We start from the raw sequence: 12,260 nt of genomic DNA, 5'->3' as shown, positions 1-12,260 counted from the left end.
TGAACACATTCAGACTTCTCCTTAACAAACCGTGTATACAATTTATTTATTTATTTTACTTAGACTCTAATGAATAATTGCAGTGAGACATGCCATGTGTTATTGTACATAATAGACGGCACGTAGGGCTGGGATCTTGCATTGCTTTGTTCTGTCATTGCAACTGATTTGGAATCAGTGCTTTTGGTTTATTTATTTTGACGTGATTTTGTATTGCAATGAATTATGGACTCACTATGCTAAATGCTGAACTGTCTTAAGGACAAGGCAGGCTCGTGTGAACAGCTTGTAGAACATAACAAGGCATATTCATCCAAGAGTGAATTTTCTTTCAAGTGAGAAAAGATAGAGTCATGCAGTGTGCTTCTATGGGACTGATTTATCAAAGTTTGTAAAGTATCTTGTGGCTTAATGAGTCAGCCCACATAATTACGATGCATGATATCAATTTAAAAGATTTTCAGCAAAGGAAAAAAATATATTCCCTCTGATGAATCTATTTTATCATGTGCCATTATATTTCCGGCATTATATCAACCTTTATCTGGCCAAATTTTAGCAATGAAGTACAGTGAAATGACTGTATTAATAACAAAAAACAAAATGGCTGCACACCATTATATATGCAAACAATAGAGCTAAGAAATGGGGGTCATTCTAGATAAAAGTGGTACAATACCGACTATAAATAGGTATAAATGAGTAATGGAAGCTCTTAGCGCACATTACTATTAAAAAACATTTTCAAATAAACTGTTGAGGAATTCGAAGTTAAAAGAGATCCCCGGTTGTTAACCAGTCCATGCATGTTTCTGCGTTATGTGGACAGCCAATTAATTTTAATGAGCACTATGCAATGCTTAGATTCTCCTGGGGGGGCCCTGCAGGGAATTTGGACACAATGACAGGTTTCCTCTCAGAATATAACTGGTTGCCTTAAGACTTCCTTTGATTGATTGATTGATTAATTTCCAAGGGATCTTTCCACCAAAAATGAATTGTAGAAAAATAAAATCCTATAAATAGACAATTAATTATTTTACCTACAGCACAAGATTCTACATAGTCCTGAAGCTATAAATGGAACTTGAACATTTTGACCATATGTTGACCATATATAAGATTATACTAGCACTAAATGTGGTTAGCATAGAGCTGTAATGTGGTGGACCTAGCTGATGATGTAGGAAATAGTGCAGACATTGGTCTTGCCAAAAAAATGCTTTAGATTGAGAGGCTATAACTGAACTTTTCAATAAGGTTACTGTCACATCTGTGGCAGTCCTCTCCGGAGGCCTGTCGTGGCATGAAAAGTCGGTGGGCAGCCTGACACCATGGCATATATTGGCTTTTGTTTGTTCGATTCCCGGCATATTTGCCAGCTAGTGGCCAGATCTCTCCCAAACCCCATTATAGTCAATGACGTCCAACAGCAAGTGGCAGAATCTGGCAATGCAGGATCCGGAGAACTCCGGCAAGCTGTTCTCTGTTGGAATAGTAAACCAATCTGAAATAAATTAAGAACAAAAGTCTTTCTTAGATATGCACTGTAGTGCTCAGGTGCTTGACCCATTTGACAATCCCAGGAGTTTTTCGTACAGCACCATCTCTATACTCAATTATAACAATACAGTCTCAAGTCTTAGCATTAATCAAACCAATATAACAAGAGGTGCCTCCTGCTTTTTGATGAACTTTTCTGTACATATGTATGACTGGTAGCTTTGCTGCTTTTCATGCTGACCAGCCGCTCACTGCATTTTCTGGCTTTTTTTTATCCACTTTAGAGACTTAAATAATCTTGGAGTGATAAAACCTACATGTAGGCTCAACTGTTCAGGAGTGTCTACTTCTCCAAGTTCTCTTCAGAGTCCTGCACTATACAGGTCCTTCTAAAAAAATTAGCATATTGTGATAAAGTTCATTATTTTCTGTAATGTACTGATAAACATTAGACTTTCATATATTTTAGATTCATTACACACCAACTGAAGTAGTTCAAGCCTTTTGTTGTTTTAATATTGATGATTTTGGCATACAGCTCATGAAAACCCCAAATTCCTATCTAAAAAAATTAGCATATTTCATCCGACCAATAAAAGAAAAGTGTTTTTAATACAAAAAAAGTCAACCTTCAAATAATTATGTTCAGTTATGCACTCAATACTTGGTCGGGAATCCTTTTGCAGAAATGACTGCTTCAATGCGGCGTGGCATGGAGGCAATCAGCCTGTGGCACTGCTGAGGTGTTATGGAGGCCCAGGATGCTTCGATAGCGGCCTTAAGCTCATCCAGAGTGTTAGGTCTTGCGTCTCTCAACTTTATCTTCCCAATATCCCACAGATTCTCTATGGGGTTCAGGTCAGGAGAGTTGGCAGGCCAATTGAGCACAGTAATACCATGGTCAGTAAACCATTTACCAGTGGTTTTGGCACTGTGAGCAGGTGCCAGGTCGTGCTGAAAAATGAAATCTTCATCTCCATAAAGCTTTTCAGCAGATGGAAGCATGAAGTGCTCCACAATCTCCTGATAGCTAGCTGCATTGACCCTGCCCTTGATAAAACACAGTGGCCAATACCAGCAGCTGACATGGCCCCCCAGACCATCACTGACTGTGGGTACTTGACACTGGACTTCAGGCATTTTGGCATTTCCCTCTCCCCAGTCTTCCTCCAGACTCTGGCACCTTGATTTCCGAATGACATGCAACAGTCCAGTGCTGCTTCTCTGTAGCCCAGGTCAGGCACTTCTGCCGCTGTTTCTGGTTCAAAAGTGGCTTGACCTGGGGAATGCGGCACCTGTAGCCCATTTCCTGCGCACGCCTGTACACGGTGGCTCTGGATGTTTCTACTCCAGACTCAGTCCACTGCTTCCGCAGGTCCCCCAAGGTCTGGAATCGGTCCTTCTCCACAATCTTCCTCAGGGTCCGGTCACCTCTTCTCGTTGTGCAGCGTTTTCTGCCACACTTTTTCCTTCCCACAGACTTCCCACTGAGGTGCCTTGATACAGCACTCTGGGAACAGCCTATTCGTTCAGAAATTTCTTTCTGTGTCTTACCCTCTTGCTTGAGGGTGTCAATGATGGCCTTCTGGACAGCAGTCAGGTCGGCAGTCTTACCCATGATTGCGGTTTTGAGTAATGAACCAGGCTGGGAGTTTTTAAAAGTCTCAGGAATCTTTTGCAGGTGTTTAGAGTTAATTAGTTTATTCAGATGATTAGGGTAATAGCTCGTTTAGAGAACCTTTTCATGATATGCTAATTTTTTTAGATAGGAATTTTGGGTTTTCATGAGCTGTATGCCAAAATCATCAATATTAAAACAATAAAAGGCTTGAACTACTTCAGTTGGTGTGTAATGAATCTAAAATATATGAAAGTCTAATGTTTATCAGTACATTACAGAAAATAATGAACTTTATCACAATATGCTAATTTTTTTAGAAGGACCTGTAGTCTCATCTTCTCTGCTCCTTGCCTGACACACACAAAGAGCACAGGACATTGGACTCTGCCCACTTCCCGTGCTCCACTAGTCTCTTGCTCCACTAGTCTCTTGCTCCTGGGACCATTTTCTGTCATGCAGTGTCCTCTGTGGCAGGCTACAAAGGCACAATAATGGTGTACACTGCGATCCTACTGGACAAATGACTGATGTGCTTTATATTGTATTGAACATTCACATAAGGAGGAATGTTAAGTCATTAACAAGTGGATAGTCCTCTGGAATTCAAGGTTGTTGAACTATTTAATTTACCTATCATCTAATAGGTCTCTATTTGTACCATATCTCGCATCTATATATCTACTGTAGTATTATGCCCTTTATCAATATTGCAATGCTATATGATCATTGCAGGAACAACTCTTAAATCTCATAGTTTATACAAAAAGTCCAGCACTCTGTGTGTGACATGTCCTGCCATAATAAAATGGACTCCTGTGGAACAGTGCTTGACATGAGTGTTTTTTCCACTCTCCCCAAACGCCATAAGTAACATTATAAAGGCATCTCCATCAAACAGAATGCTTGCGTGACACTGGCATTTAAAACAAAATCAGAGCTTTCTGAGCATTTACATGCTGTGCTATAAAACCTATCTACCTTTCTCGTCATCATGGCCTAGAGCGGTGCTTCTCAAACTGTGAGATAGGGCTCACCGCCAAGGAACTAACCAGCTGTTGGTGAGGGCCAGTTCTGTAGTTTTAACAGAAGTGAAGACTTTTTGTGCTTATATTAATGTTCATCTCTTCAGTAGACAGTTTTTAAGATAAATTAAAGTGATAAAAACTTTGGAATTTACCATCGAGATGGACAAGGCATCACAATTTTCTTGTTTGGTCAGGTCCCAGTGGAAAAAGATTGAGGCTAACTTCACACTGCAAAATCGGCAGCATACAAATCAGTAGCAGATTACTAGCAAATTATTAGCTGAAAACAGGTCAGTTTTGGAGACAGGTCTCTAATTTGATGGCAGACTTAGAGGAGTATTACAAGCATTTTAGAAGAGTATTTGGTTGAGGATTTGGAAAAGCATTTAGAAAAGGATTTGGCAGAGGATTTAGAAGAAGTTTTGCCAGCCTTTTTCTTATCCAGCCCTAGAAAACACCATTAAAAATGCTTCTAAAACCGCTAGCATTTTTTTCTGCTTCCCCATTGACTTCCATTCAAAATCCTTGATCGATCTGCTTCTAAGAATTAACATGCCCCTCCAGAAGTGTATCGCAATTTAGCATGCACATGGTGACTTTTTTTTTTATTGAAGCCAATAAAAATCTATTGATGGTGTTTTGATGGTGGATTTCACAGCTGAAAACATCCATTTTCTACAATGAGATCCACAGCAGAGTTTATTAATGAGAACAAAGCCTGAGAAGCCCTTGACTAGAACACTGCTGTGAGGACAAATCATAAAGCATTCAATATATTGTTACAAACAGGGGCGGATTGGAAACATCAGATCATTATGTACCTGGCCTGTGGCCATCAGGAGGGCTCGGGTGGCCCCTTGAGCATCAGCACACCAGGAAATTTCCCTGTAAGGTCTATGGCCAATTCACCCCTGATTACTAAGGGTGCTCTTCTACTTTCAGAAGCCCCATAGCTGTGGACAGGGGAAAAGATGCATGCATAGCTTGCTCTCCATTCACATGGGAACCCAGTTCTTTTGATATGAGCTGTTCCCAGAGGTGTGATGGCATGTGCAGTACTATGGATATCGCATAAATGTCCAGATGGGACAAGTCCTTAAATTTTGTGTCTAGCCTATATATTTAAAAAGTAACAGTACTTTCACCATTTTTTTTGTCTCAGCGATGGGTAGCGATAATGGCACAGGCCCCCACCATTCAAAACTTCTGAAATGTCACATTAATTTTTTTTTGTTAAAGGACAGTTGGCCTTTAAGGTCTTATTGTATCCCTTTATATAGCTCCCTTTAATGTATTACTTTTCTTTGCTGTCCAAATGAAAAGGCTCTTAACTGGACTGATATGTGGCCTTACTTTGCTGCAGTTTCCTGCTTTCCTGCTTCAATATCTCCCAATTTCTACCTACCCTACCCTAGTACAGAGAGAGTAGCTACAGCTGCATCCCCTTCCTACCTATCCTCTAGATGAGGCCCCATGCACACGACTGTATCTGTCTGCGGACTTTTTTACTTCAATGGGTCTGCAGTCCGCATTTTGCGGACACGTATAAAACATGTTCTATCTTTTTGCAGGCCGGACAGCAGACGGATCATTTGTGTGCTTTCTGCATCCACATTTCAGTTCTGCAAGAATATAGACTACGTATGCAAAATGCTGACCACGGACCCATTGAAAACCATGGGTCTGCAAAAAATGTGGACAGCACATGGACCGCATCCGTATTTTGTGGACCACAAAACAGATATGGTGGTGCATAGGGCCTAAGGTGTAGAATACAAGAATTGACAGTTCCACCTCACTACATTCCGCTAAGTAGGAGCCTTATACTTGTACATTGTTATTAATGTTATATTAGTTTAGTTTTCTGTCCATTGTTTTTTTAAACCATGAAATTTATCTGCATTTGCAGCAACTACAAATGTAGTATTTTCAGAAATTTTTCCCATAAAGGCAGCCATTTTTTACATTATTTTCAATATCTTTAATTTATGTTGATGGAAGTCTTTTTTTCATTTACAGTGCTAGGAACGGCTTTAACATTAAACTTAATTTCACATCTTTTGAGATTAGCAATTACATAGACGTCGTAAATATTTATGAAGGTATTGGACCTGACCGGATTTTAAGAGGTAAGTTCCGCGGTTTTCATTTTCAAATTAAATGTCAGACAAAAGGCTTCACGTCTAAAACAGCATTATGCTAATAGTTTTCCTTTACAAGGTTTATTGTACTGTATTAAGCAGATATGAAGTAACACTGAAAGTTTACAGCAGATTTTACAGCAGAGGAAAATTGCAAATCTTACTTGACTGCCTCTAAAACAAACTTTCAATAACCTAAAACTTGGATAATAGTTCCAATACAGTTATTAAAGTGCAATTGCTCTTCTTTAAAGGGAGTAATGCAGACAGAGGCTACACAGAAATTCTAGGGTCCCCAAAAATGTGGGAACTACCTACTATTCTTAAAATGCACTAAAATGCACTACTATTTTGTCCAGTGTAAGACTGTACATTTTATATTTTTATAGGGGTTAGATTTTTTCATGCACAGAGCTCCATATTACCATTTAAAAATGATACAGCTCTGGCAGCCTGTAGCCATCACTAGGGGGAACACAATATATAAAGATTTATTCATCTACTTTTGAATTTAATGGGGGCTGTAAAAATCTCTATGCACTGAAATGGTCCTAGTGGTGGCTGTAAGGGAAATCTTAAGACAGTTCACTCCTGAGACCCCTCTCTCTCCAAAGCCATTGCATGGTAGATATACCACTTGTAAGCTCTCAATCCACCAAAACCAAAGGGTGACAAATTCCCCTTAAATAGGTTGTTTTATGATGACCACCCTTTCGATATGTCCTACGAGGGCATATTGAGATCATTTAGATGAACCTCATGCTCAGGACTCCCCTATATGAGCTCTACATTATCTCGATAGTAGGTCCCTGGCTGGCCATGACTTCTCCTTGCAAAATCAGTTTGGGGAGGGGTATTGCTGAAAGCAGAACCTGGTTAAATCATTCTGAAATAGTCAGCCTGAAATAATGGATCTCAGATGGAAATGGCTAAAAACTGATACAAAATAAGCACAACGGATGCTAATAATAATGAATCCTTTTTTTCTGTTCTTCTGACATCAGAAGAATGGAAAACTAAATGGTGATGTGAACCCAGCCTTACTGGTTATTTCTGGAAAATATAAATACTGTTGTTAAAGAGGTTGGCCACTTTCTGCCTACCATTGACCAATGTGTTTGTGGGATAATTATATGGCACTTACTAAGGCTACTTTCACACTAGCGTTCGGGCGGATCCGTTCTGAACGGATCCGCGCATAATAATGCAGACGGAGGCTCCGTTCAGAACGGATCCGTCTGCATTAAAATTGCAAAAAAAAAGCTAAGTGTGAAAATAGCCTCGGACGGATCCGAGACTTTCAATGTAAAGTCAATGGGGGACGGATCCGCTTGAAGATTGAGCCACTTACATTGTAAGTCTGGACGGATCCGCACGGATCCGCACGCCTCCGCACGGCCAGGCGGACACCCGAACGCTGCAAGCAGCGTTCAGCTGTCCGCCTGTCCGTGCGGAGGCGAGCGGAGCGGAGGCTGAACGCCGCCAGACTGATGCAGTCTGAGCGGATCCGCTCCATTCAGACTGCATCAGGGCTGGACGGCTGCGTTCGGGTCCGCTCGTGAGCTCCTTCAAACGGAGCTCACGAGCGGACCAGCGAACGCTAGTGTGAAAGGAGCCTAATATATTAACCTGGAGTTTTGGACCCTTTCAAATATAGCTTTTATTAGTTCAATAAAAAAATAGAATACATCACCCTGTGATAACTGGGTGACCTAAAAAGTATAAGGACAGGATGTCGCCCAGCTACCACCGTGAAATGGTGAAATTAATACTGTGAAGATAGTGCACATTCCACAAGGGCACTTGTGACGTTGGTGATAGGTATAGGTTAGGGGAAAGGCAGGGCACTTTAATGGGTGCTGGGGATAATTCTCTCACTGTACCCACCCTAGGTTAACCTTTGCCCTGTTATTTGCAACAATTATCTTCTTCCAACCTTCCCCCTGATGAACCTTGGTGGGGAAACGCGTCAGGGGTTAAAAATATTACTGACATCATTATTTGCGTTACATTCCCAACGTACAGGGCCAGACAGGGCAGGTACGGGGACAGGGAGATCCCACCATCAGGGATTATCCCTGGGCAAAGGTCAAACTAGGGCGGGTACAGGGAGAGAATTATTCCCAGCACCCATCAAAGTGCCCTGCCTTTCCCCTAACCTATACCTATCACCAACGTCACAAGTGCCCTTGTACATCTACACAGTATTAATTTAACCATTTCACGGTGGTAGCTGGGTGACATCCTGTCCTGATACTTTTTAGGTCACCCAGTTATCACTGGTGATGTATTCTATTTTTAAATTGAACTAATAAAAGCTATATTTTAAAGAGTCCAAAACTCCAGGTTAATACTCACTTCATGGACACCTATATTACTGCTATATATCTAACTTTTCTCTGAGATTCATTGACACTTACTAATATAGCATTTGTTGAAATTCTGCACCATTTTCTATATTTTATCAGCTATAATCCCTTATTTGCAAAGTCTTTTGTGAGGTCATGTCCATAAGATGGCCGCTGATGAAGGGTCATGTGACCCACCAAATCCCCTCCATGTATGCTTTCTTCAATTAAACACACTGCACCTGCCTTCTGTACTTCTTCTTTTGAGAGTTTAGTGCAGGTGCAGTGTGTTTGAATAGAGGAAGCACCACATGGAGGGGATTTGCCTGGTCACATGACCCTCCATCAGCGGCCATTTTATGGACAGGACCTCTGTGTGGACAATACAAAAGACTTTTAAACAAGTGAGTACACATGATAAAATGTTGAAAATGATGCAGAATTTCAACAAAGGCTATGTTAGTAAGTGCCATATAATCATCTCACAAACACAATGGTAAACAGTAAGCAGAAAGCGGCTAACCCCTTTAATCAATGATTGGAAAAGTAATTAGATTTTCCCTCATTTCTAGCCATGGTCATGCTGGCACCTATAATATTACACAGCGAATGTATAATGATATGATTGGATTCTATTCTATGTATTTACAGTATCCATTTGGGGAACAAATCCAGGAAATTTTAGAATTTTTTCAAATCAAGTGACCGTGGAGTTTACAAGTGATTCTACATCCAGTGGTCTTAGTGGTTTTGAAGGAATGTATTCAGTGTTCACCATTAGTGGAATGACAAGTAAGTATTCCCAAGGCAAAAATATGGCATAACTCATGAATCTTAATAATAATAATAATATTTATTGGCAAGCCGGGCCCAATGCAAAAGCAACTGCATAGGTAAAATCTTGGTAAACTGATATTGCTGATATCAAGGTACTGATATCATGGTACAATATTTGCATCTGACTTCAGGGAAACCCAACGAATAATCCCCAGAGACAGACAATCATTATTCTTATAGATGTCCACCCTTAGCATTCCATAAATATCTAACAAAACAACTTCTGTACATTATAGTGGCATGCTTGCAAAACCCTTGAGAGGCTGCAATGCACATCACAACTAGAGATGAGAGAATTTCCAGAAAGTTCGATTCGGCACGTCATTGTACCCCTCAGATGCCGCATTCATACATGAAAACAGTGTAAAATTAACATTTAAAAAAATGAATCTCACTTACTGTCTCTATTTGCTAAGACGAGCCGGCTTCCGCAATTTTGCTTGAAGATCTGGCATGTGGTGACGTCATACGTCACCACGCATGGGATTGCAGCCAAGATCTTCAATCAAGATGCCTGCTGGCGGCCCATCATGAGCAAATGGAGGAGGTAACTATGATTTTATTTTTATTTTTTACACTATTTCAGGTTAAATCGATCTGCTAACACAAAGCACAAGGAAATTAGACTTTGAGGCAAATAGTATTTATCCAGAAATTTGGATCGAATTCCACTTCGTGGGATTCGATTCGCTCATGTCTAATCACAACTACTGGGTGACCACATCGGTCTGTACTGGAAAATTCAATTAGAAAGGGTATTCTTTTCTTATGCTGTACATTTATGACATATTTACCTATAAGGCACAGATCCCTTGTGCTATGCCTGGCCTGGTGAGGTGACTAAAGTATGATGTATCCAAGCAGAGAATGAATGGCGAGTTGCCCGGCCATGTGCACGGCTCCCTCCATTCACGTCTATGAAAGTTACTGAAAAAGCCAAGCTTGTTTGCTTAGCTATTTTTGTTGCATGCCACCTCTCCCTTCTTTCTAGACCACCTCCAATTTATTTCACAATCTGGATGACGCTTCACAATAGACTAGCACATTAAAGGTGAAGGAAACTGCACAACAAGCAATAGAAAATAGAATTTCAGAGTATTTTATTAATATTCCAGAGTTGTTGTTTTTTTAAATGCACTATTATACAGTGAATAAGTAGAACATTATCATCATGTGCTGCTACATTGAGTGTAATTCCACTTTAACATTACCCTGCAAAAGGGCAAGAATAAATTGAAGCCAGTTCTCTCACAGGCTGTGGCCGTAACCCAATTTTTACAGCCGTGAAAGCTGATTATGCTTTGATATTCAATTCATATACATTGCAAATTGAGAACAGCATTTTTCGGGCCAGCATTCATCCTTGCAGCAGAAAACATTTTAAGTGCTTACAAGGCAAAACTTTATAGTCACATCTGAGATTTATCAAAAGTCACTTAAATTGGAGTTACAGCCTTTAGTTTTTTTCCCCTTTTATTTATGTTGATTTTAAATTGCTCGAGTCTGAAGCCTGCGGAAGCGATATTACGCTGCTGTATGATTCCATGTGATAAAACTATATTGTGGAGTTAATAGAAATTCAAGTTTCAACCTTTTTTTATATAGTGGGGCACTAAAGTTGGTATTGGTATACCATCAGTTATCCTCTTTATGGCTCCTAAAGTGCTTTTAAAACAAATACAGCATCATAGATTTATTCCTAAGGAATAGCATTAGCGGTGAAATATATAGGATACCATGAAAGGTTAAAATAAACACAATTCTGCAGAGAGCAAATTTTTACTCCCAATAGTAACTACTTCTGACTCCATTTTATTAGGCATTGCATTGTTATAAATATGGCTGTATTTACGGCTCTGTGCTCTTGGTCTCAGATAAAGGCTGATGTCTTAGTTAAACATAGATTGTCACTGCAACAAAGGAAAGTGTCACAAAATCCCTCTGTAGGCTTCCATTATAAGTGCAAATCAATGTACAGTATTTTCAATGCAGATATTAGTTTAGACATTAATTGCATTGTATAGGATTGTGAGAGACATTGTTCTTGAGGAACCAAGAGGAATGATGAACTTGGCTGAAGTCTTGGTTGACTCTGCCCTGTTCACATCCATGCTGAAGGCTCCATTCCAAGCCTCTGTTGCAGACTTATATCATCATGCAGCTCTATTTTTTCCAAGTATTATGAAATAAACACTGTCATATCTTGAATTCTGTTATTCTTCTATTATGGTAGAACAGAAAAATGTAATTCCTAATTCAAGTGTAAACTCAGCCTAATCAATTATCAAATGCATACAGATAAAGCAGAACGTACGTTCATATCATATCTAAGGTAAAAATCTCCAGACGCATGTTGTAACATACCCATAGACTTTGATTAGTCTTATGTATGTCAAACGGGTGTCCTTTTTGTGATGAAGCAGAAGTGCATCAGTAGTGCCACTTGAACATATTTAACTTGGGGCTTACCCTAAGGACATTATCTAAGTGCCCCCTTTAACCCCTATACAGGGATCTAGTCTCCACAGCAGGGAAACTACTAGGCTGCTTCCTCTTGGAGTAGTCTCTGTTCAAATGACGACTGACCTATGGTGATCAAGAGAACCCTGTACTGAGAATGAAAGGATCAGGCAGAACATAGTCAGAAAACAGACAGTGGTCATGGCAGGCAGCTTACGAGCAATTCAGTAAATAGTCAAAAGGTCAGAGCAGGCATCACAGGGTCAGAATGAGAAACATGTGGAAGTCAGGTCAGGCAGCGGTGGGTCAGATGCAGAAACAGACA

At 40.1% G+C, this 12,260-nt stretch overlaps 1 protein-coding gene across 1 annotated transcript in view; it reads left to right on the top strand.

Annotated features, from left to right (window-relative positions):
• The window catches only part of TMPRSS15 (transmembrane serine protease 15), a 508,008-nt gene that overhangs the window by 168,384 nt on the left and 327,364 nt on the right, over positions 1-12,260 (top strand). The window contains exons 9-10 of the mRNA XM_044285898.1: positions 6,169-6,278; positions 9,290-9,430. Coding sequence (XP_044141833.1) covers positions 6,169-6,278; positions 9,290-9,430 — 251 coding nt within the window. The remainder of the gene's footprint in view (positions 1-6,168; positions 6,279-9,289; positions 9,431-12,260) is intronic.

This window comes from Bufo gargarizans, chromosome 3, assembly GCF_014858855.1.
Source record: "Bufo gargarizans isolate SCDJY-AF-19 chromosome 3, ASM1485885v1, whole genome shotgun sequence".
NCBI lineage: Eukaryota > Metazoa > Chordata > Amphibia > Anura > Bufonidae > Bufo > Bufo gargarizans.
Note: the sequence above shows the minus strand (reverse complement) of the source record. Positions and strands in the feature narration are given on the sequence as shown.